The sequence below is a fragment of the Culex pipiens genome, chromosome 2, assembly GCF_016801865.2.
Source record: "Culex pipiens pallens isolate TS chromosome 2, TS_CPP_V2, whole genome shotgun sequence".
Taxonomy (NCBI): Eukaryota; Metazoa; Arthropoda; class Insecta; order Diptera; family Culicidae; genus Culex; species Culex pipiens.
The window spans coordinates 39055266-39081809 of record NC_068938.1 but is presented as its reverse complement, the minus strand read 5'-3'; the positions used below and the strand labels follow the sequence as shown (position 1 = coordinate 39081809).

Below are 26544 nucleotides of genomic sequence, written 5' to 3'. Positions count from 1 at the left end.
TAGCAGCTGACCATACAAAAATTATTTATGAAAATTCAAAAATCTGTATCTTTTGAAGGAACTTTTTGATCGATTTGATGATTTCGGCAAAGTTGTAGGTATGGATAAGGACTACACTGGAAAAAAATATACAAGGTAATTTTTTTTTTTGTGATTTTTTATTTAACTTTTTGTCACTGAAACTTGATTTGCTCAGTAACTAATGGTCCGATTTTAAATATTAAAATATGAAACATTCATGAAATTTTCCGATCTTTTCGAAAACAATATTTTCAATATTTTAAAATCTTTTCAGTGTAGTCTTTATCCATACATACAACTTTCCCGAAGACACCAAATCGATCAAAAAAATCCTTCAAAACATACAGAATTTTGAATTTTCATACACCATTTTTGTATGGACAGCTGCCAAATTTGTATGGAATATTATATAATTATGCAAAATGGCTTCTTTGGGCATACCGAAGGCACCATAAAAGTTTCAGTCGGAAAAAAATACAAAAAAAAAACGAATTTGTAACCTTTGAGTCGTGATTCAGGCAAATTCATGAATAAATAAATAAATTAATGACAGCTTATAACTTTTGAAACTTTTTAAATTTCCTAAAGTTCTATTTTTTACATGCATTAATTGTCCTAACTTTTATTTTCACCAGTGCTTTTGCTTTTCTATTCAATTTTGATGCAAAATAAAAATAATAACCAGGATCAGATCAATTTTTGATAAATTTCCCGGGAAATATGTTAAAAAATTTCCGTTTACCGGGAATGTTGTAACCTCAGGAAATAAGACGCTTTCGTCAGATATTAAACATGAGAAACTAAAATAATAAAAAATACAAGGTATTAAGTTGGAAAAAGCACCAAAAAGTTATTTTTGATGTCTTTTGATTTAAAAATATGAAAATTATGCGTTTTACATAAACCTTGCCACAATTAAAAATGTATAGTTTTTTTTTTTTTTGCATTTACGGAAAATATTTTAAGTGAGTAGTTAAAATACATTTTATATTTATTTATATAAAATGAAAACAAGTATAATTATTTTGAAAACAATATTTTTGATTCTTTGTAACGCAATTAATTTCTTTTAAGACTGTTATGAAAGCTTTTCGAAACAGCGTTTTTGTTTGAATTAAGGAATTAAAATATTTCCTTGTTTCTGGATATAACAAATGAAATATCGCTGTCTTTTCGAGCAAATTAAGAAAAATCAATCAGTCAGGTACTTTAATTTAGATTCGCAAAATTACCGTTGGAACTGAACTATAATTTTTATTTAAAAACAAGCCTTACCCGACAAACTTCGTTCTGCCTTTAGTCGTTTGATGACGTTTTAAACTTTTTTTTATTCTTCAGCCTCCTGTTATCTGAATTTGATTTTACGTAACTTTTCCCGTATAATCTGCAGAATTTTCCAGAATCGGTTCCAGAGCGGCCAAAGTTGTAACTTTTTGGCGTAAGAACTTTCCTTGGGCTTACACGAACCTAACGCAATAAATAGCATCTCGATCCGACGCTCCGTATTGAACTGATTCGCGTTGGAACAAAACCATCGAAATTTTTTATATATATTGAAGATTATATTTTTTACTGTAAATTTATATCTATAAATATCTCAGAAAAATTTTTGTATCGTAATTTTTTAATTGAAAGCAGAAAGAACTCTTTTTTAAAATAATGTTTAAGAAATGGGTTTTTATTGATTTTTTTCAATTTTAAAAGATTATTCTTGTACATTAGAAAAAAAACTATTTTTTTTCCATGTTCATACTATATCTAAATGTAGTAGCCTGTTTCTTTATTTTCTGATTTTATTTAATTGAATATAAATCAAATTTTATACAATTCAAATAACTATAATGAAGCTTGATATCACTGCTCTTATTTGGAAAAAAAAAACCAAGTTCAGCCAAAATCATCAAAATACCGAGCCGAACAAGTGGTTGCAAAACTCGTAAATAAATCAATTAACAAACTAGAATAGTTAAAAAAGCCCATTTTTATCCACCCTATTCCGTGTAGGATCACCATAATTGTTTAACAAAAACATACGGTTCGAATTATTTTTGACAATCAACTCCCATGTCAAATTTGAGCCAAATTGGAGTATTTTGGTCTAAATCTTGCTGGTTTGACATTTCAAAAGATCATGTGGTAATCTTTAACACGATTTTATAAGATTTTTTGAGCATCAGACACAGTTAAAAAAATAAATTGGGAAGGTAAACTTGTGGATATATTTTAAAGAGTATTATTACCTCTATTAAGCCTGAAAAGGTTGCAGTATAACGGAAAAGTGCTAAATTTACATATTTTTAGGTGAAAATTACACAATTTTTAGGCATTCATTGATATTTATTACCTCGATTTTTTTATGTGTAAACTGGTTAAATTTTTTGCTGTAATGAGTTTTTACAGTTTGGTGTATGTTCAATTCCCGTGAAATTTATTATGTAAAACAACAATCACAATACTTTGATCAAATGGCGTCCACGTTTTCATGTGATCTCTTTCCACTGCAATTTATTCTTATTTTACAAACACACCAAATCGTACCTTCTGGTGAACCACTCCACCCAAAATCCATACAGTCAATCGTAAACCAGACATAAAGCCTCCCGAAAACCATTCATTTGCCATCGGATCCTTCACCGAGGTTCGTTTTTAGAACCCCCTAATATACGGCCTATCTTGCGCTCGTTTGAACGACGTCCTTCGAGAGTCTTTCCCCGGCTGTCCAGTTTCCGTACTATTTCGGCCCAAACCCAGCACGATGGTGAAAATTTATAGTCTGCCAAAATGGCCCTTCGATTCTCCCACACCCACCCAACGGTTCGATGGAAAATTGATAACCTTTCATTTCAGCCTTTTAACCTGTCTGCCAGTCGATTTCGGGACCGAAACCTGGCCAAGGTCCGGGACCGGGGTGTTGCTGCAGCTGGGATTTTCACTTTCAACGGACTAATGAAAGAGCTTTTCATGCTTTTTGGTTCTGGTCTGGCCGGTTGGTTGGCCGACTGGTTTGAAGTAGTGGCCGGTCCGAGCTATTCAAAATGAATGAGATTGAATCATTTCGATACGGTTGGGAGTTCGGCTGATTTGGGGATGCCTTTTTTTAGGATGTTTGATATCAAAATGAACATGACTTTAGCCAATTTTGGTGTTTTTGAGCAAGCAAAAATAATTCCAAGTCTAAGCTGATAGTTTTCAAATGTTTACATTTTTCAATGGAAATTTGAACAATTTAGCTTTAAAAAATACGACTTCATTACAATGTACCGACTCCCTCTATTCAACAAGGAAACACTAAGCTTTTTCTCGGGCACTTCTCTGTCAAACGGTTGTAATCGTTTGCACATTTGAAGAAACAATTTCCTCTTCACAAAAAAAAAACGAAAAACAAAAACCCAACAACTGAAAATCCTTCTTACAAAATTTCACCGCCTGTCGGCTTTTGCATGCAAATGCAGTCGTCAGGATCGCGTTGCAATTGTTGAATGCACTCTTTCTGTTTCTCCGCCCAGCAAACATCCATTCATCGTCAATGGAATGAACAAAGTTGTTTTTTGCTCTCCTGCTGGCATCAGCAAAATACGGCACATGAACGATGTGAGCTGCATGTATTATGAATGATCTCCTCTCTCCCCCACCATCCGAGCGAGTTTCAAAGCTCAGTTGTGCGAACAGAAGATAATATTGACGAAAAATGGCACATTCCCGGGGAATGACGGTTGAACTCATACCCCCCTCTTGCTCATGAAGGGAGGTTTTACAACGAATGTACAACACTGGACAGATACACGTGTCGCCGTTTGCTCCCTTGAACAAACAGAGGAGTGGGGTATAAAGTTGATAGGAGCTAAATGGTTGACGCAAAGTAAAAAGGGGACGGAATTTTTGGTCACTTAAAGTTTGTTACAAAAGTATTTCTCGAAAATTATCATTTTTAACAAATAAATATATTTTTTATTATTTATCTTGAAAAGGTATTTATTTAATTAGTTTAAATCAGGACTATGGAGTCGAGTAACATTTGAAACGACTCTAACTCCGACTCCGTATCCGGCTTCTGAACGTTCAACATCTCCGCCTCCAACTTCGACTCCGGAATTTGGAGATTTAGCAAATCCAACTTCAATTTGCCAAAATAACCCGACTCCACCGACTCCAACTTCAACAACAAATCCACCTTGACATGATGAAAATTAGCCAACTTAGACTTTTGAAGGATTTTTCGACTCCGAATCTGATCACAGTTCCTTAATAGTGACCATCCACTCCCTAAATTTTAATAATTTTTTTTCTCAATGTCATCAGGCTAAATTTTGATCTTCGAAAATATTTATTTTCTTTAGATATTTTTTTTTTGTGTTCCAATACCTGAGCTATTTTTCACAAAATTGAGCAATTTAATCACCTTTTATGTTTGTGGGGTCTTCGCTATAACCAAAGATATTTTTTGCATCGTTGGTTTGCCTACACAAAATTCCATACAGTTTTAGCAGCTATCCATAAAAATGGTGTGAACATAATTGGAAATCACAAAAAAAAATGAATTCCCGAATTCCATATTTGAACATTTTCGTTTTTTTTTCTATGCTTATAAAAACTTCACTTTTAAGTAACTTTTGTGCCACAGAGAAATATGAATTGACTTTTTTAAGCCATGTTATGATTTTAAAAAAATATGCAGAATCCACTTTAAGCAACTACATTGTGAAACTTCTTTTCTATCCAAATCCAAATTGATGCTATAAAGTTGAACTTTCAAGCACTCGTAATAAAAAATATAACTTTTTTTAAGTATAATTTTGGATGGACCATTCAATGGTGAACTGACTAAACACATGGACGTTAGATTTGCTGATTTGCAATTGAAAAGTTCCGTCAGTGGGGGTGACATTGGGTCTGGGGGGTGAGATTGGGTCAAAGTGATTTTTTACGGATTTCACCATTTCTCAGATTCTTTTCAATTAAACTGAATTCTGTTAAAAGGGTTGTGTAGGGGACATCTTAAGATGACTTCGCTGAAAAAATCTCGTTCCTAGAGCAAATCCTGTTATTTTGACAGCTGTCTAAAGTTGAGGTACGTTTTTGGCCAAAAATGACCTCTTAAAAAATCATTTTTCTAAAAATTTTGTTGGGATTGCTCAAAAACTACCCAACTGTTTGAAAATCTCCACTTCAAACATTGTAGCATGTCAATACGATTCCCTCGAACAAGAAACACTGTTGCATGACTTGGTTTTACCATATCGTTGTATTTGAGCATCATTTTAGTTTCATTTGACCCAATGTCACCCCCTCTAAGGGGTGATATTGGGTCAATTTTCAAACTATTGGCATTTAAGGTAGTGTTCATCGAAATCCACCATATTTTGGGAAAATGTTAGTAAACTATCTAAGAACAAATCTACGTTGGAAGATTTTCGATGTTATTTAAATTGTTTTTGTTATTAAGTAATTACGAGAGGTGTATCGATTTTTGACCCATAGTCACCCCCACTGACGGTTCTCAAACATTTTTTTAAAAGTAAACTTTTTCGTTTTCGTTTTCGAATTACAGCCTCGAAAGTTCTCTAATACCTTTTGAGGAAAAATCATCAATTTTTGGAATTTTAGAAGATAGAGTCCTGAATTGTATATTTCCATTTTTTTTCAGACTGAGGCAATTTTTAAAAAATCTGACATTTTTTTTTAAAAATATTTTTTTTTTATTTTTTGAATTAAGACTATTATTACAAAGGGCGGATTTTGCGACATTTTGGAAAGAAAGATTTTAAATAATTAAAATATAAAAAAAAACCTAAATGATTTTTTGAAATTGAAAATCGAGCAAGCCAAATCCAAAAACAAAAGTTGTATCCATTCTGGAATGGGTCACTCTGGCAACAAATTTTCATTCATTCAAATATTCTTTCAAAATTCAACTAAAAAATAATTGGTTTTTATTGCCGAATTTTTGTTATACATAATAAAAAAAACACAATCAAAACATGGCAAGTACAGTCATCCCACATATTCGGAACACCCACAAATTCGAAAAAAACACTTTTATGATAATTTGTCAATAGCATACCAAAAGTAGCTTTTCTGTCGACCTTACTATTTTTAGAACCTTCATTAGGACATTATCTTGCTATTTCACTAGTAAAAGTAGAACTTTTTGAACAAAAAACTTCATTCCAAGACTATTTTGTCCAGAGCAGCAAAACACTGCCTCCAAATGGCCTGTTTCATAATTGTGGGATGTTATTGTGCCTCCCACAATTGTGGAACACCTGAATTTAACTGATATTTTCACAAAAAAATTATCAAACCATGTATAAAACATCACTATGCTTGAGTTTCATTGGTTTCAGTGTGTGAAGTCATTATTTGGTAATAAATATGTACTCCTGGAGAGATCCAAAGTTTGTTTACATTCGTAAGAAAAAAGTATTCCGAATTTGTGGATTTCAAGGGTCAAAGTAATTCTTCAAAAACTTCATATAAAAGTAAAAATTTGCAGATGTTCGATACAGCATTCGAAAGATCGCAAGAAAAGCTTTCAAATGAAGGTAAAAGCGAATCATTAAGTTCAATTACCGATTTGCTATTTGGCCGATCTGGAAACCGTTCCGAATATGTGGGATGACTGTATTTTCCGCTGAAAAAGAAATCATGAATCGATCTATTTTTTTAATAAAAAAAAAAATGGACAAAAAGTTATTTAACATCGATTTTCCAAGTGTTTGAACCCTAGCCGTATGAACTCTGGACGATATTTTGTTCTTCAACACAAGCAAAATTAATAAAATCAAAATTAATAATATTATTTAATATTAATAATATTTATTATCAACACATGGGAAAATCACATAAACTTGTTAAACTACCAAACTAGAAAATTTGGTTAGTGGGCTTCGATAATTTTTTTAAGTTCTTACACACATAAGAAGAAAGGCCATTAAATCATGCTTGACGGAAACTTTTGAGTGAGAATTCGTCGATCTACTTTTTATATCTAATAACCCTTACTTTTCATGTTAAATTAGTAATTATTGTTTTAACAATAAGGATAACCTAAAAGCCAAAGATTTCAATTAATTGTCAGAAATGTGCAAATAAGCAAATAACTAAAAAGTGTCAGGACAAATAATAAAATTACAAAATAGGAAAGAATAATGATATGATGTTATACAACAGCACCATTTCCCACAAAAAAAAAAAAAAAAAAAAAAAAAAAATGAGGGTAAAACTTGTTCACAATTACTGAACTACTAAATTTGAGGTTGAAAGTAAAATAAACACGTTTTTTTTTTAACGAATCTCTGATCTTTTCTACACAATATTTTTCATCCGAAATCAGTAGTTCAAATATCTGGATCGGTAAATTATCTGTCAATGAACAACATTTTACTGAAATTCTATAAAAAGTTGATCAATTATGAACGTTGAAGGGGAAATTCTCGCATGTTTGGCAAGTTAAACACCCGCTCCTAACTCCATACAATTAGCTGATTTTTAATTATTTAAACAACTGCAGGGTTGTTACGGAAAAGTCGAAAAAAAATCCGCGCCAGATCCGCGCCGACCCCAAAACCCAATCCGCGCGAAATCCGCGCCATATAAAAAAAATTGCGACAAACATAGAAGAGAGTAACATAATGAATGAAATTTTAAACGAAAAAAGAATAATACAGAAGGCATTTGGATCAGTACCGTTGATCAGTTGTGGATTCATATCCCACCTGTACCAAATGGAACCTTTATTGCCATTTCTGAAACAATATTAGCATTTTTTGCAACACTTTAAATATCGTTGCTTTAAAACAAATTCAGAAAAAAAAATTAAAGCCATAAAATAAATCACCAAATTATAAAATCTAGGGATTTAATACTTGATAATTCTCGCCAAAACTTAACTCTGGAAAATCGAACCACGAAATTTCTATTATTTTCTTCTCTAAATTTTTCTAAACTAAAATATGACTCCGAAAATTATCCGAACTAAGAAAATGGCAAAAAAATAATAATTTCTGCAGTTTTTTTTTTAAAGGACCAGTAAACCAAATTTTCAGTTTTTGTTTTCTGGGTGTTTTTCAATACCCCTGACTCAAGGCGGTTCTAAAAACACCCAAAAAGCAAAAACTGGAAATTTGGTTTATTGGAACTTTTCAAAAAAAACACCAGATTAAATAATTTAAAAATTTAATAATTTAGTACTTTAGAAATTTAATAATTTAATAATTTAATAATTTAATAATTTAATAATTTAATAATTTAATAATTTAATAATTTAATAATTTAATAATTTAATAATTTAATAATTTAATAATTTAATAATTTAATAATTTAATAATTTAATAATTTAATAATTTAATAATTTAATAATTTAATAATTTAATAATTTAATAATTTAATAATTTAATAATTTAATAATTTAATAATTTAATAATTTAATAATTTAATAATTCAATCATTTAATAATTTAATAATTTAATAATTAAATAATTAAATAATTTAATAATTTAATAATTTAATAATTTAATAATTTAATAATTTAATAATTTAATAATTTAATAATTTAATAATTTAATAATTTAATAATTTAATAATTTACTAATTTAATAATTTAATAATTTAATAGTTTAATAATTAAATAGTTTAACAATAATTTAATAATTTAAAAATTTAATAATTCAATAATTTAATCATTTAAAAATTTAATAATTCAATAATTTCTTCTTAAAACATTAAAAATTAACCAAACAATCAATTGTAATATTTTCGTAATTTTTCAATTGAATAATTCGTACTTTTAAGTTTTTTGAGTCTGTATGTTTTGACAAGTTCAAATTATGAATTCTTTTTTTATGATTTGAACTTGTAAATTCTGAAGTTTCAAATAGTTGAATTCCAGATTTCTTTTTTTTTAATTTTAACATTACATTTTGCTTTTAGACGGAGATTTTAGCAGATTTCTAAGTGGATTTCGTCATGTTGTGATAATTGGGAATAGAATCAATTCTACCTGAATCAGAGTGGCAACAGAATTTTTATTTTTTTCAATAAACCAAAAATTAAAAAAAAACATTTTTTATATTGAAAAAACATAGAGAATCTAAAAAGTTTCATAGCTTCAAATTTTTAAAATTCTGTAATTTTTCGAATTTTGTTATTTTGATTTTAAAAAAATTGGTATTTTTTGAATTGTTAAGCAGATGTTTTAATAATAATGAGTTCTAATGTTATGTTAAATTTATATAACAAATTTCAATACATTAAAAAAATCGCTCCTTGATGATTATTTCAAAGTTTCGTATTAAGAAAAAAAGCAATCAATAAATTTTAGAAGAAAATTTTCTTCATTTACAACTTCTTAGAAATTGATATTTTCGCACTTAACGAAAAAGATTGAATTCATTTAATTCCTAATAATATTTTCCTTTGTAATGTGAAAGAATTTCTATCGTTTTCAATTATTTTGTTTATCAAAATTGCTATCCGCGCGAAATCCGCGCCTGAGCAAAATTAGCCAGCAAATCCGCGCCAGATCCGCGCGATACGCGCCATCCGCGCCATCCGCGCGATCCGCGCCGTCCGTAACAACCCTGCAACTGATTTTGCAAAACTTTTGATAAAAACTTGCTTGCTTACTTTTTATTGAGCTATTCATCACTCTATTTAAGTTGAAATTGCTTCAAATGAGCTGTAATTGAATGTCAAAATGCTTTTATGCCAACATAAGAGGCACAATGGAATTAGATGCTGTTCCCCCAACTGATTTTTTTTCAATTTATTGAGCTGTTCCGGTAAAATATTCGAGAATGGTATGAAAATCTTTTTAAACCTACGTTCTTGTTTGTTTAAAGCAATATTTCTGTTATGAAATCCATTTAATATATAAAAAAAAAACATTACACACATCTAAAGAGATCAATATTATTTTATAAAAGCACATTTTTTTTCGGGATGATATCCTAGCGCTTTGCGATGTTCTACAAAGTTGTTCTCCGGATCAAAACCTATAAGAAATCTAGGAACAGGAAAATTTGATAGGGTTTCAAATCAAAACTGAAGCAACTAAAACTCAACCAAATGAGCTCAAATTGTCAGGCTAGCTTCTGGGCTCATCGCTTTATATTTACTTATTCTCATTTGAAAAAAAAGTGAGTCACTAATGCTTCTTTTTATTAAATTGGGATTGTAATATTTTCTTAAATTGTTGCATGTGCGTATTTAAAAGTTGTTGTATTTATATGTTTTTATGCTTGAACACACGAATTACCAACTTACTCATAGAATAATGCATTATTAACTTTTTTCACAAGCAAAAATGAAAGAATAAAAAAGTGAGGGACCTTTTTCCCAATTTTGCAACATCACTCCATTTCATGGTGCCGGTGACAGTGTCACATGTAGTAAATTAAATAGTCCTGCGTTGGTTTTTAACGACCTCATCCCAGCAGTTCCCCCCTTCTTCCTGTCAACATCCCTTCGCCCCAACCTAGATGACAGCAAATGAATATGAGTAACTGGCCGCGGTCCCGGGTCCGTTTTCGCGCGTGGTCAGTCATCATCATCCATGAGCCGTGGACGCCTGGACGTATGTAGATTTCGCAGTTAGTTACATCGTCATCATCGTCGTCGTCCCTTTTGCCACCCATAAAACCCTTTCATACAGAGTCATTGGAGTGGCAAATGGAGCTTTGGACTTTTTTTTGCTGGCCAAAGTTGGTGAAAAGCAGTTTTTCGGGTGGCGGGGAATTCAAGCTGAAAAAGGACTCAAATCCCCGTTATCAACGCCAGAACATGTCGTCGGGGACTGCCGGCCTGTTCTGTGCTGGAGTTGGTGGTGATGGTTCTAAATCGAGTCAAAGTTGACCGGTCAAATGGTCCCTCGGTTAACACACACACAGCTCTCAACTCCGGGGACATGTTTCATTTGTTTGCACTTTTATTTTATGCGACTTTTAATTTGATTACATTTTTAGGGGTTGAGTTTAACCGAAAGGGTAATGTTTGAACAATGAAATGAAAAGGGAGTTCGGTTGCTTTTTGTTTGTGTTAAGTCATGTGAGGTTGGACGGGGATTGAACTTTGAGCATGATTTCGGCTATTTTCATGAGTGCCAAAGAGGTAAAATATTAATTTGATTTGGAAATCCTTGTAAAAAATAAGATTTTTGTAAAGTTATTTTAAATCTTTTATGATAAAAAATCATTATTGCTCTTTTATAAAGATGAAAACAGTACCCACCAAAAAAGAGTCTTTTACAATGTAAACGCTCCCAAGCATGTGTTTGGAGTGGTTTTCCCACCGTATTGTATTGTCACCGTCATTTTACCTTTTTTTCCTCCCAGTCCCAGTTGCACCTTAAGTTCCACTAAAGTGACACCGAAACCACACACACATACAAAGCAACACCCACACACGTGATTGTGACAAGCGTTGTGCAATTTTCCTGAAAGCACTTCTCTTCTTGTTACCAACTTTCAACCCTTCTAGCAGAGGTAAGCTTAATGTTGTGCAAGTTTTGTAACCACCCACCAGAGTGACTCTGCCAGTTCAGGTTTAATCTTTCGCGAGGTAAATTTAATTTATTTGACAATGGCTGGTGCGCGGGTGTTGGTGACACCTTACTTACGGTTGGACGGGGCAAGGAGGGGGGAGAGGGTGCTTGTAATAACCGTTGTACATTTTATTAATCCTTTACACTCACGGTGTGTGTATGTGTGTGTTATGACGGTTAATATTACCCCCGAGAAAGGGTTGCTCGTTTGCAGATGAGAAAGTTTTTCGGGGTTAGGAAGGAAGGTGTTTGCCATTTTCCCACACAAAAGGTAAAGGATCGGGATTACGTAATAAGTTTAACTTGTTGTGATGAAAAGATTAAAAAGTATATTATCAAGTTTAATTATAAAATCAATTTTAGAATAAGATGTCCAAATAAGTTTTTGCACAAAAGTCTTTTTTTAATCTAACAGACGTCAAAAAAAATGTCAAGTGCTTTCATTCCACCTAAGTTTACTCATCCCAGAAATTACAGTCGACCTTCTCCCTTCAATTCTCTTGCTTGACAAACCTCTTCCTTGACGATCCCTTGGATTATTTATGCTTTGAGGTGGAGCCATCAATCATTTACTAAGAAAAATTACACAGTCCAACAAGATTTTGTCTCTGAGACGAGTATTTGTGTTCCTAGTAGAATTTTGCCTGCTGAATCCGAATCCGGGTCCAGAATAGCTCCAAATGGTCCCAATTTTGAGATACACCCGTTTGAAATGTTAGTTTAGGCCAAAATTAGCTACTTTGTCGACTATTTTACAAAAGAACTATTGAATAAACAAATAAACCAATACATGTATCTTAAAGTTCACGTTCTCCCCTTTCTGAAACACCTCTGGTTTTTAAAATTTGATTGTTTCTACGCATATTTATAGCCATTTTAAAATTATAATTTGACTTGCATGCAAGTTGGAAAAACTTGAATGAGAACCAACTGAAAATATAATTTTAAAATGGCTATAATTATGCGTAGAATCAATCAAATTTTAAAAACTAGGGGTGTTTCAGAAAGGGGAGAACGTGAACTTTAAGATACATGTATTGGTTTATTTGTTTATTCAATAGTTCTATTGTAAAATAGTCGACAAAGTAGCTAATTTTGGCCTAAACTAACATTTCAAACTGGTGTATCTCAAAATTGGGACCATTTGGAGCAATTCTGGACCCGGATTCGGATTCAGCTGGCAAAAATCTACTAGAAACACATGTTCTCGTCCCAGAGACAGGAAACATTTGATTTTTTGTTGAACTGTGTTATCATCACTCTGAAATGCTCTGTATCCAGAACATTTTTTTAATTTATAGTAATTTTGTAATGCAATCATTGACCTCCTGATTGTTGTTGTTGTCTTCCTGAAAATAAAAAAAAATCAAAAAAAAAATCAAATTACTGGCCACGCACTGAAAAAAAAACCAATTCTCGAAATCGTGCCTTAAATTCACGAATGCGAGAACCACGAAGGAATATATTCACGTTTATAGAGAGAAAAAAATTGAATTGATTTTTTTCTGTGCTTTGTCAACATTTCAATGGAAAAAGTGATTTAAAATACAATCATTAATTACTTAATTTTTTAAGTATTGACGAACTTTTTTTTGTGAAAAAAAAAATTGTAATTTCATAAAAAGTTCAAAACAATTTTAAAAAAATTTATATTCTTTGAAAAAATATTTTTTCTTCCTGATTTTTCGGACTTATTTTGAGAGGGGGCGACATAAACATGGAACTATATTTGCAACGGCCTAATTCAAGTTTTTCTTTTTTTACGTTTTTCAAAAAAATTTTTGATCACAAAACACTAAATTTTGTTATACCTCTTTGATTTTTTTTTTTTCATATGTTTTAGTAGATATATCAGGGGGCAATATAGATATAGAATCTTACTACAGGCAGCATGACCGCAACCATCATCAGAGGGCTTTTGTTAATTTGATTTGGTTAACCGCGGTGGATTTTCTTGAAATAATTCGAACTGTCAAAAATCCACCAAAGCATCTACCACATTGATCGCACAAAAATCTGTGGTAGAAAAGTATCCACCGGTAGATGCTTGGGTGAATTTTTGACAGTTCGAATTATTTCAAGAAAATCCACCGAGGTTAACCAAATCAAATTAACAAAAGCCCTCAGCTGTCAATTACGGCACCAGAACAAAAAGGAACTGTCATCAAAGCCAGAACAAAAGAACAGCTGTTCATTACGGAACCAAAACAAATCAACTGCGCACTGTAAAAAAGTACAAAAACTTCTGGCATGAAATGGAAAGAAACTGATTATGTTTCTCATGTAATATTATACCGCAATTTAAGTTTAAATGGTAGTTTATGTTTTTTAGGTGATTTTTCACAATTTATGTGCAAAATAAACTACTAAAGTTGGGATCCTTAACACCTAAGCCCCCAAGCACGACATCTGGTCAATAACTTCATTTAAAATTATACTTTTATCTCATGAAACATTTCATTAAAGTACATACTGTGTATTTTTTCTTTTACTACGGTAATTCAGAGTTCATGTTATGACAAAAAATATAAATAAAAAATATTTTTGTTTTTTTCTGTGCGCATTTTGCGCGTGATATTAATCTCAACACCCAAGATGGCTGCTTTTAGCATCCCCCTGAGTAACGATGCCAGATTATTTTATGGGAGATCTGTATTTTCTTAAAAATAAATCTGTATTTTATCTGTATCATGTCCAATTCGAAGCCACAGAACTTTTTTTTTAAATTTTAACAGCAGATTTATGCTTTTTAATCATATCAAAGCATAATTCAATAACAGTACTTGTTCGGTAACTGGGCTGAGAACGTAGCCCAATCACCGAATGCTGCTCGTTAACCCTCTACCGCCCAATTTTTTTTTTCGAAAATATTTATTTTTCTCGTGTTCAGGAGGTCATTTTGAGCAACTTTTGTTCTATGAAAAACTTTACTTCTCTTGTTTTATGTTTTTCTTGTTTTATTTTTATTTTTTTAATTTGCATTTTTCTTGTTTAGTTTATGTTTGTTTTTGGTAGTATTTGGCCTAATCTAACACCTTATATAATAACAATTTGCCTATCTATTTTTTCACGTTTTTACAATCACTTTTTCAATTTTTTGCATGTTTTTCACATTTTCTGCTATAGAATGGCTTCATCATCATTTAAATTGCAAAAAAATGAGTAGAGGCATAGTCTGGGACACTACAAAAATTACTGCATACTTATTTTAGCTGAAAATATAGGAAATGTTAGTAAAAAACACAGCCAAAGTTGACCCCTAAAAAATAACATTTTTTAAAACATTGGCAAAGTCACATAGAACAAGTTTAACTTCCAACCCTGAAATTTTCTAAAATTTTAAAAGTTCTTCTTTCCAATGATCAAAAATCGGTTGGAAAATTGATTTTTGGCGATTTTTAAGATCGAAGCCCGTCTAAAGGCGGAGTTAGGGTGTAGAGGGTTAACTGGACTGAACAAAAAAAAACGAGGGGACCGATGCTTAATACTTTCCTGATGAAATAAAAAAATAAATGTTACTCAAATTTATTTACAATGCAAACTTTTCATATTTCTAAAATTGTGACTTGAAATTAAAAAAAAGTTTGGAAAAGGTTTATTTATTTATTGAACATTATTTTTTGCATCCATTAACCACCCCTCGGTCATTTCGGTTTGTTTTGGTTTTTTGACGGTTGTCTGCTTTTTAACTGGGCTACGGCCCAGTTATCGAGTGCCCAGTTAAAAAGCAGCCCAGTTAAATAACCGAACACAACCGAAGTTACCGAACAACTACTGTACTTAATTGTTGAAATTGTTGAAAAAATCTGTATATACAGATTTTTGTGATTTTTTTGGACAGAAAAATCTGTACAATCCAGATTTATCTGTGTAACTGGCATGGTTGCCCCTGAGATGTATACATCTATAGAGTGTGACGGACAATTTGTTTTTGTTGAAAAAATGTGTATTTGGGAAAGTATTGAAATTTTACACAAAAAATAGCAAAACAATATTTTTCAAACACAAAATTGAATTCTTAGACGAAAAGTTCTTTTATTTTTTTCGATGAAGTGTATCGTATTCGAAATGTGGTAAAAAATCTGAATATATCTGTGTAAAGGAATTGAAAATATTTCACACAAGTTTAACTTTTTAATAATGAACATTTGATCAATGGTTCAATGGTCAGATCAACAATGTCCAAAAAAGCAAATTTTAGAGAATTTTTCCAGCTTTTTGAATATATTTCTTCCAAAGATGAACAAGAATGGATACTTTTTTAATTAAAAAAGAGAATTTAGTTGAATAATTTTACCTTAAATAGCTACAACTCATGAACGGTGTATTTTATAAATGTTTTGTTTGCGTTTTTAATATTTTCCATAAAAAAACCATTTAAAAAAAACATAATTTGGCCAAAAAAAAAAACCTTTGTCATGCTCTAAAGCTCAAAAGTTATTTCTTTTTGAATAATAAAACATCAGAAAATAAAATAATCGAAGGGTTTACCGAGTTTTTGTAATAAAAAGTTATTTAAAATTAAGTACTTTTTTAAAAGTGTAGTCCTAATCATAACTTCAAATTTGCCCAAGTCATGGATAACCCATTTATTAAAGATGAACAAAAAATAAAATAATTCTCAAAATAAGTATAAGCTAAGTTAAAAAAAAAATCATTTTACAGATTGATCAGAAGGCCACTTCACATGATCCTTCAAAATGGGTCCGCGGGCCAAAAAAAAGTTTGACCCGCGGGCCATTCTTTGGTCACCCCTGACATACAGCAATTGCAGGCTCCTTGATGACCTGCAATCAGATATTTATTTTTTCACGATTTGGAGATCATTTTTTAAAAAATCTGTCAAATTAAGTTAAATTTATTTTCGGGAAAATATCAGGATTTCTAATAACCAACTGCAATTTTAAGAGAAATTGTCTACAATTTCACAGTTTTTTAAGATTATTTTTTAAAAATGTGGATGAAAAAAATGGACTGTGGATATTCATAAATCTGAATCTTGAGAAGGAATTTTCTGATCGATTTGGTATCTACAGAAATGTTTTAGGTGTTGAAAATATCTTTTCAGAATAGAATAGGACTTTTCAGAAAAAAATAGGAATCCGGATTTTTTTCTGATTTTTTCATTTGATGTTCAATGCGTAAATTTCATTTAACAAAATACTAATTTCATAACTTAAGATTTTTTTTTGCGAAAGAGTGCAAAAACTGCTGACAGAAAAATCAGGAGTGAAGTTTTTTAATTTTTAAGACATTAAGAAAAATTGTTTGTCATAATATAAGAACTTTTATAAGAGGCTGTATCTCAGCGACCAGCAGTTGGATCAACAAAGAAGAAAAGTGAATTTTACATTTTTTTCCTTAAAAGATCTAATCATAACCTATTTTTGCCCAACACGCCAAATCGATCAAAATTTGGATTTTCCAAGATACAGTTTTTTGTATGACCAGCTCCTAAAATTGTATGGAGAACAGGGATGGAATAATCGCAAAAAAAATAAATTTCGCTTGCGAACTTTTTTCACCCGTGAAAGAGAGAAGAGGCAAATCACGCAAAAGAAAATCGCTCCCGAAATTCTCCAAGAAAATAAATCTGCTGATGATTTTTTGTGAATTTCCTTATCAGCACCACTTAAAAGTATTTATTTCACTTTGTTTACACACATTGCCCATGTACAAAATGTGACAGGTCGTTTTTCGACGTGTGACGTTCCACTTGCAAGTGTAGTAGTGAAAAAGATGTTCCGCCGAATAATCAAGATGATTTTTTAGATTCCTTTTACCGATCTTTCGTGCTCGAGAGAGGAGAGCCATGCTCCCTTCGGATTTTTTTACTTGATGAACGTCCAATGATATTCTTTGATGATGATTATTCCATCACTGATGGAGAAACATCACTACAAAATGGTTTTTTTTTTGAAAATGGCAATGCATGGACAATTAATTAGCCAGAAAAAAAATACACTTAAAAGACCTATCACAAAAACATAGCGAATTACTGTAAAGCTTAATCTCTCCAATAAAATAAATGAGATGGCTATAGAAATAAATGAAGTAAAGTTAGTTTCATTATGTTGAGTTGTGAAATTTGTTTAGAATTAAGCTAGTTTAAATGTTTGTTTTGTTTCTGGATTCATTTTTTTTTTCAAGGAATCGATCATAAAAAAAAGTAACATCGCCAATAAAGTTTGGTAAAAATAAGAGAAATGCTCAAAAGCAATACTTCATCGTCAGCTGATACAGCCAAACCAAACATCCGCCTGAAAATCCTCAAAATTAATTCTGCACCAGTTCTCGCAGCAAGAAGCCAATTGAATAATCACTGTTCAATAGTTCACCACCCCAACCCCTAATTTGCAGCTCTTTCTCTATCTCCTGCACTCTTCCATGCCACGGAGCACGCTTTATCGTTTCAACTGTTTTCCGAATAAAACCCCATTCAGGCCAACTCGCGCCGGCCGGCTTCCTTTCGCCGTAGATTGCATTATTGGCTTGTCGTTTGTCGAACATTTCGCCGAAAACATGGCAATAATTCACCGCTCGCCGTTCGATTCCTCCCGAGGCAAGAGGCCGCATCCGATCTCGATCTCGCATGTTTCACGCAGCGCTCAAACGGGGGACGATTCCCAAAATTAAAGCTACGATACCATGACCCAAATTAGTGCAGGCTCTGGTGCACTTTGGGTGGGATTAGGTAGCAGCAGCAGCGACATCAAACATGCAACTTTTTGGGGGTGAATCGCGCACGTTTGCATTGCTGAGTGACAGGGTTACGAGGACAGACATGGAAAAACTTACTTCGTCGTTTTAATCTGCTCAAAGTGTTAGTTTTGATCATTTCTTCACGTGAAAGATGCCATCTTTTCAAAGCCAATTTGAGGTATTCAGCGAATTCCCTCGCGATGCTAACTTTTCCACCCCTGATTGCACAAGTCACGAACGAAAACGAAACAACGATTTCCGGAGGTGCAACGGGAGATGATTGCGAAACGATTCACTTCTACAGTGCTCTGCCTGATGTGCGTTCAGCGCCTGGCCACCACTTGAAACTGAACGAACGGAAATGGGATTCCTTGTTATTCTGGCAGCACTGCTGCGCTTACCGTCAACACGGTAAGCCACTCGTTCAAAGTTTGATATGTAGGCTAAACAGTCGAAAAAGAAGAGGAGGTGGGAACGGCCCTCAAGGCATCATGATTCGGGTAAAACTCGGTCAGCAGAACCCCGAGTTCCGGACTGTAGCGTGCGCAACGGAAATCGAACGACCTGCCAGAGTGTTCTACAGCAAAAAGCTATTCCCAATAAGCAAATGCCCTCGCCTGGTCTCGTGCCAATACCACGCCGTCGTCGTTGTTCAGCCAAACTAGAGGAAAAAAAAACTTCCGGAAAGTGGCCTCCGGGCGCCCGGATGATGACACGGGAACACAAACTTCTGTCGGGCATGCAGTGCACCACCAGCGGACAGCACACTGGAGAGGGATAAATACGACCATTTCCGGGAGTTTTTGTTGCCGCACTGCTGCCAGCATCGAACGAACTATTGGCGTTAGTTGCGAAATGAGGAGGAACCTGGCGCAACAAAAGCTAATAAAAACCCGCCCGAATCCGGGCAGGAACGACCATTTTCCCCTGGAGATGTTGTTGGTGCAACAACAACCGTTGGTGTAGTGGTGTGATCCGGGTTTGGTATGGAATAAATTTAATTAGAAAAATCAACAGACTAATTTTGGAGCGAGAGACGCTGTTTTTGGGAGCTTGTTGAGAGCAAGCGAAAAGGTACTATAGCTCGAGTATTGGCATTAAGATCCAATCAACAAGCTTGTGGTTAGAGGTTATTCGAATTTCACGATTTTTTTCTGAATAGAATGACAATAACTCGAAGTAATTAAAAAATGACCGTATATTTAATCTACATTCACTTAATGCTGATGATCGGAGTTTGCCTGAATCCATTCCAGGAAGTGCGTCACACGCACGTACACCGACGGCATCCCGATCGAGCAGCCGGCAGCCGATCCAAACGAAACGATTCCAACCTGCAGAGTTCCACCCTCCGCAACGCTCAACGGACCACCCGAATCTCCGTTGCAAGCCGAACGACCTCCCGCCCCAGACATGCAGATGTTCTGCGCCTGGATCAGATTCGCGTTGTTGCCCCAACTGGCCAAACAGTCGGCCTGGGTCATGATCGGGTTCGAGGTGAACATCACCACGGCCGAAGTGGCCTGGCTAGCGTCCGAAGTACGTCCAAACCCAGACACGGTTCCGGTCAAACCAGCGAACTGACGGTTGTCACCGTGAGCCGGAATGCGCACCGGCTGGACACGATCGTTGAACGTGATGGGACTGTTCAACCGCACGGTGGCAATGTCGTTACGGATGTTGGTGGGGGTGTATCCAGCATGAATATTGATTCCATTAACCCCGAACGCGATTCTCTGCTGAGTTGCCTCGTTGTTAATACGGTTGTGGGCGCCCATGATCGCAGTTCCACCCATGGCATTCTGGACACAGTGAGCCGCCGTCAGGATGAAGTTGTTGGTCAGGACCGAACCGCCGCAAAGTCCAGTACCACCACCGAACGTACTCAACAGCGCAATCTGGTACGGGAACTGACCCGGCGTAGCCTCCTGGCCGTTGGTGATCCTCCGCTCCGGTTGAAGCTTGCGCAGAAACTGCAACTCCGCCGGCAGCCGAGCCCAGTAGTGGTCAAAGTCCTCGATCGGACGCACCTGTGACCAGTCGATCTCGATCCACTCGGCGCTGGCCACGGCCAGAATGGCAACCAACAGGGCGAATGATTTCATTTTGAATACTGATTGGAAAAAGTTTGCAGCCGACTTTTTATACGTGATTGCAACGCCTTATCAGCGACTGAATTTTGCAAAGTAACCTTATCTATCAAAAGATATTCGGGATTTTTGGCAATCATGGGATTTCACGTTTCTAGCAAGGTGCTCAGTCACTCACATTTCTCTAGGTTACAATCTTTTGCATAAGGAAAAGCCAAATCAGTATTGATGACCCGGTAAATCCAGCTGGTTGAATGTAAACAAAACATACCGTAAACATTCAGTGCACGCAATCACTGTTGATTTAGGGCAATCGATAAGAAGCAATTACGGGGCTTTTGATACAACTGGCGGTCATTGCCGCAGAAGCTGATATAAGAACTGATAATCTTGTTTAATTTTAGGATATTTTCATCTGTCACTTTGCAAATGCAGTTCAAATTGTTCAAAAATCGTGAAAATAGCGGCAGTGTTTCTTTTTCATAACTTATTTGAATCATTAAAAGAATAACTGTCTCATTCTTATTCTCATTTTGAGTTAAAATTATTAAATTAACATATTCTGTATTGTTCCATATGATCTTTTGAATATAATAATTGAAAATTGAAATCATTACTTTAAACAGAAATAAGGATTAATAATTTAAATTAATGAAATTAAAAAAAAATACAATAGAAAAAAAAGTTATTATTTAAAAACATCAACCGGGAAAGTTGATGAATTCTTTTTTTTTTAAAAAGCGTGTTACACTTCTCGACCCAATCCTGAAACAATTTGTAAAAATAATTAAACTATTTTGTTATCACTTCGATAGTTCCAATTACCTCAAAGAATCTACCATGTTTGTAACTAAAATCTCGTTGTTCCAGCCTCGAATTCGTGTGCACCAGTAATTTTTTTTTCAACACGACTTATTAAATTTTTAACGTAACAAAATCGAAACGTTCTCGATTTCAAAAACATAGTAGAACAATTCTCTCAGATTTCGGTCATTCGATTTTTTTTCTGTATTTTTTTAATCCTTTTTGGTACCTTCGGTATGCCCAAAGAAGCCATTTTGCATAATTAGTTTGTCCATATAATTTTCCTTATAAATTTGGCAGCTGTTCATACAAAAATGATGTATGAAATTTAAAAAATCTGTATCTTTTGAAGGATTTTTTTTTTGTCGATTTGGTGTGTTCGGCAAAGTTGTAGGTATGGATAAGGACTACGCCGAAAAAAATGATGAATGACATCAAATGCCAACTTTTCAGAAATTTCCAGGTTGTGCAAAAAATCTTTGACCGAGTTATACATTTTTTAATCAATACTGATTTAAAAAAACGAAATACTGGTCGCAAAAAAACTTTCAAATTTATTTTTGGATGTAGAATCAAATTTGCAATCAAGTACTGTAGTGAAATTTTGATAAAGTGCACCGTTTTCAAAATAGTTAAACCCTTTCGAGCCTGATGGGTCATATATGACCCAAAAATCATTTTTTCTAAAACTAGCCTATAATTTTCGTATGGTCCTCAAAATCATTTTCTCATCATTAGTTAAAAAAATATTTATTTGAAAATTCTGGCCTGAAAGGGTTAAGGTTACTTTTTTGAAAATAGTCGCAGTTTTTCATTTTATAAAATTAGTGCATTGTTTGAAAAACTAAGAAAGTTTCATATATTTTGCTTTTTTGTTCTTGGTTGATACGACCCTTAGTTGCTGAGATATTGCCAGGCAAAAGTTTAAAAACAGGAAAATTGATGTTCTCTAAGTCTCACCCAAACAACCCACCATTTTCTAATGTCGATATCTATACAACTGATGGTTCGATTTTCAATGTTAAATTATGAAACATTCGTGAAATTTTCCGATCTTTTCGAAAACAATATTTTCAAAAAAATTAAATTAAGACCAACATTTCAAAAGGGTGTAATATTGATTGTTTGGCCCTTTTGATATGTGAGTCTTGATTGCATAATTTAGAAAATATTGTTTTCGAAAAGATTGGAAAATTTTACGAATGTTTCATATTTTAACATTATAAATTGGACCATTAGTTGCTGAGATATCGACCTTAGAAAACGGTGGGCTGTTTGGGTGAGCCTTAGAAAACATCAAATTTCCTGTTTTAAAACTTTTGCATGGCAATATCTCAGCAACTAAGGGTCGTTTCACCCAAGATCAGAAAAGCTAAATAAAGAGAATTTTCCCAGCTTTTCAATTTTTTGTTTCAAATGTGGGCGAACATGGGCACTAATTTAAAAAAAATGAAAATCAACGATTTTTTTCAAATTCACCTTAAATGGCTATAAATTGGAAACGGTGCACTTCATCAAAATTTCACTAGAGTACTTTTTGATTGCCAGTTTGATTTTACATTGAAAAATGAAGTTGAAAAATATTTGCGACCAATATTTCGGTTTTTTTTTTCAAATCGGTATTGATTTAAAATTGATAACTCGATCAAAGATTTTTTGCCAATTCTGGAAATTTTTGAAAAGTTGGCATTTGATGTCCCCTAAAACATATCAATAAGTAAAATTAAAAATAATTTGAAGTTTTAGTGACAAAAAGTTAAATTATAAAATTATAATGTTTTTTTTTTTCAGTGTATACCTTATACATACCTGCAAATTTACCGAGACACCAAATCGATCAAAAAAATCCTTCAAAAGATACAGAGCTGCCAAATTTTTATGGAAAATTATATGGACATACTAATGATTCAAAATGGCTTCTTTGGACATACCGAAGGCACAAAAAAAATCAGACGGCTTAAAAAATACAAAAATTAAAATTAAAGTAAAAATACCGATTTTGTACAGAACTGCTCTGCAGACACGAATTTTGATTTTGCCATGAATTATGCAAAAAAAACAGGTGAAAATTCTCAGAAATATTTGATGTTAGCGAATAAATTAAAATAATTGGTAAAAGAATGACGTAAAAAACTGCATACAGATTTTTAATGACAACATTAATTCAAAATTTTATTTTTAGTTATCTGGGTTTTTATAGCTTACAAATTATTTAGATTTGAAAAAATATAGTTTAAATAGTTAGAGAGGAATTCTATTAAAATGCAATTGAATAAAGTGAAACCTAAACTGCTCTGATAACTCAAATTTAAAAACATGAAGCATTTTCCAATTTTCTGAACAACTTTCTGTTGAAATCAAATTAAAAAAGGTTTATGATTAAGATGTTTTTGTGTAAAGGATTTATTTTTTCACATTCGACAAAATTGATTTCTCAAATGGAAAATGTTAGCGCAGCACCAAAAATCAATTGTAAACGAAATTTGAAGCATTTTTGGTAGGGCCTTATTTTTTTTTGAAAATCATTTGTTTGGTGAATTTTTAATATTAAATATTAATTAATATATCCTACATTTTATGTCAAAACAAGTATGCTGTCATTTTTGAATTTTCCTAGACTAAGTTTTTACTCACATTGTTGCAGTTTAAAAGCCTAAGTTTGAGTTTACAAAATGTAATAATAAACAAACTCAATAACTCGAAAAAGCGACTGGAAAATTATTTAAAAAAAAAGCGATACAATCGTTTAAAGGTTGCATATAAAAACACACAAACATAAAACATGAGAAGCTAAAAGAGTTGCTCAGATGAACCCCTGAAAAATGTTTAAAAAACAACGGTAGAGGCCTGATTTGTTGAAGGCTTGTGAAAGATGCGGTATATTTTGACACGATTATTCAGTTTTCGTGATTTCTTAAATTTTATTAGATTTATTATAGCAATTTAACCAGAATATTACCAAGCACACCGTAACTCAACTGGAAACATAATGGTAACGCAATTTCGTAAGCCACTATTTTAATTAATATCGGCACTACCTTAGCGATTCCATTTGGGGTGATCGCATATACACTCCAGCAAAACTGGGTCACAGCCGAACGGATAACGAAATTCTCCAACCAATTTGCCCAAAACCATCCGAAAGCGTTTTCCACCCGAAATAGCTCGACCCGGGCTTTTAATTGATTAAATAAATAGCCTCCGTGTTTAACTTTTTTTTACTTCCTCTATTTTCCCGTGAAAAGCTCGTTGAAACCTTGCTCGAAATCTGATTCGGTGGAAGGCTATTTCTCATAATCGAAACCACTTGTACTAATAACTTGGCACGAGATTCTCGGAACGAAAAAACTCGCCGAATAAATTTTTATCAACTAGTGCTTTTAACGAGGGAACGATAAAAGCAAATTCAGTTTCCTTCAATTCCGCACAGTTTTGCTCCCCCCTGGAGTAATACTGTCGCTATTTGTTTTGAGCCCAAAAAAAAAGAGATTCCTAGCGACCTGAAGCCACTCTGGCCGGGGATGACGACAAGTGCTTCAGGCGGCCAGGGGGACAAAAATAACAAATGGAACCCAAAAATGCAAATAAAATATCCATTTGCATCGCAGACGGTCGTAAAAAGTGTTGGCCACTAGTGAGTTGAAAAAAAAGTATAGACAACAACCGGCCACCAGCGGCTTAGCCGGATTTTCGAGGACCTCGTCGTTGTCGCCTCTGTTGTTTGATTTTTACCCCTTTTTTGCGCTGTTTACAGGATGTCTGCAAGGAGTAGTCACTATAAAAAGAGTAGTTTTATTTCACTATTTTTGGGCGCGCGTTGACGATGAAAATCTGATTCCGAATCTGCTGGTCTGGCTGGGAATAAAATCTACAACAAAACGAGTCTGCGATGGCGAGTCAACTAAATCAGAGGCGTACTTAGAGGCTTTGGTGCCCTTGATGTTGTCCAACAACAACTTCAATACAAAGTAGTTCAAAATTAGGCAACTTCACCAAGTTTTTTTTTAAAGGTTAACTTTTAAAAAAATGAACACAACAGTTAAAACCTGGTATTTTTAACTCGAATCTTGCCTTCATACATACATCTCTGCAAATGACCCCAAAGCACCACCACCAAACAATTGTCCTGGGAATTCACGCTGCCTAGACGGTTTTTATTGTTTGTGTCTCGGGAGTTGTCCAAAACCGGTCGAATAAAATATGCAAATAATTTCACTCTCTATGATCTTTATTTTTCTCTCCCCCAAATCAGTCCTGCGTGAGGAGTTCCGGCTGGAGCCGCAGCACACCCGGGTGGCCCAGGGCGAGACGGTCCTGCTCGAGTGTGGACCCCCCAAGGGGGTGCCGGAGCCGACGGTCGGGTGGCGCAAAAACGGCCAGAAGCTGGACGTCGAAACGAGCAAACGCATCCGGGTCGTGGACGGGGGAAACCTGGCGATCCAGGACGTGCGCCAGACGGACGAGGGCCAGTACCAGTGCATCGCGAAGAATCTGGTCGGGGTGCGCGAGTCCGGGATGGCGTTCCTGAAGGTGCACGGTAAGTTGGTGTAGAACTACACAGTTGAATAGTTGAAGACTTGAAGAGTTTAAATGTTGAACAGTTTCAAAAGATTAAGCTTAAAAGTTCAAGTGTTCATGTGTTTGAGTGTTCAAGTGCTCAAGTGCTCAAGTGCTCAAGTGTTCAAGTGTTCAAGCGTTCAAGTGTTCAAGTGTTCAAGTGCTCAAGTGTTCAAGTGTTCAAGTGTTCAAGTGTTCAAGTGTTCAAGTGTTCAAGTATTCAAGTGTTCAATTGTTCAAGTGTTCCAGTGTTCAAGTGTTCAAGTGTTCAAGTTTTCAAGTGTTCAAGTGTTTAAGTGTTCAAGTGTTCAAGTGTTCAAGTGTTCAAGTGTTCAAGTGTTCAAGTGTTCAAGTGTTCAAGTGTTCAAGTGTTCAAGTGTTCAAGTGTTCAAGTGTTCAAGTGTTCAAGTGTTCAAGTGTTCAAGTGTTCAAGTGTTCAAGTGTTCAAGTGTTCAAGTGTTCAAGTGTTCAAGTGTTCAAGTGTTCAAGTGTTCAAGTGTTCAAGTGTTCAAGTGTTCAAGTGTTCAAGTGTTCAAGTGTTCAAGTGTTCAAGTGTTCAAGTGTTCAAGTGTTCAAGTGTTCAAGTGTTCAAGTGTTCAAGTGTTCAAGTGTTCAAGTGTTCAAGTGTTCAAGTGTTCAAGTGTTCAAGTGTTCAAGTGTTCAAGTGTTCAAGTGTTCAAGTGTTCAAGTGTTCAAGTGTTCAAGTGTTCAAGTGTTCAAGTGTTCAAGTGTTCAAGTGTTCAAGTGTTCAAGTGTTCAAGTGTTCAAGTGTTCAAGTGTTCAAGTGTTCAAGTGTTCAAGTGTTCAAGTGTTCAAGTGTTCAAGTGTTCA

At 34.0% G+C, this 26544-nt stretch overlaps 2 protein-coding genes across 2 annotated transcripts in view; one reads left to right on the top strand and one right to left on the bottom strand.

The window, feature by feature from the left end:
• LOC120420028 (protein sax-3-like) overlaps window positions 1–26544 on the top strand; it is a 248509-nt gene that overhangs the window by 192825 nt on the left and 29140 nt on the right. The window contains exon 4 of the mRNA XM_039582931.2: window positions 25409–25693. Within this exon, the coding sequence (XP_039438865.1) occupies window positions 25409–25693 (285 nt within the window). The remainder of the gene's footprint in view (window positions 1–25408; window positions 25694–26544) is intronic.
• Window positions 19443–20367, bottom strand: LOC120420019 (brachyurin-like). Its single transcript, XM_039582923.2, has one exon. The coding sequence runs from the start codon at window positions 20365–20367 to the stop codon at window positions 19480–19482; it is 888 nt and encodes a 295-aa protein (XP_039438857.1). The 3' UTR covers window positions 19443–19479.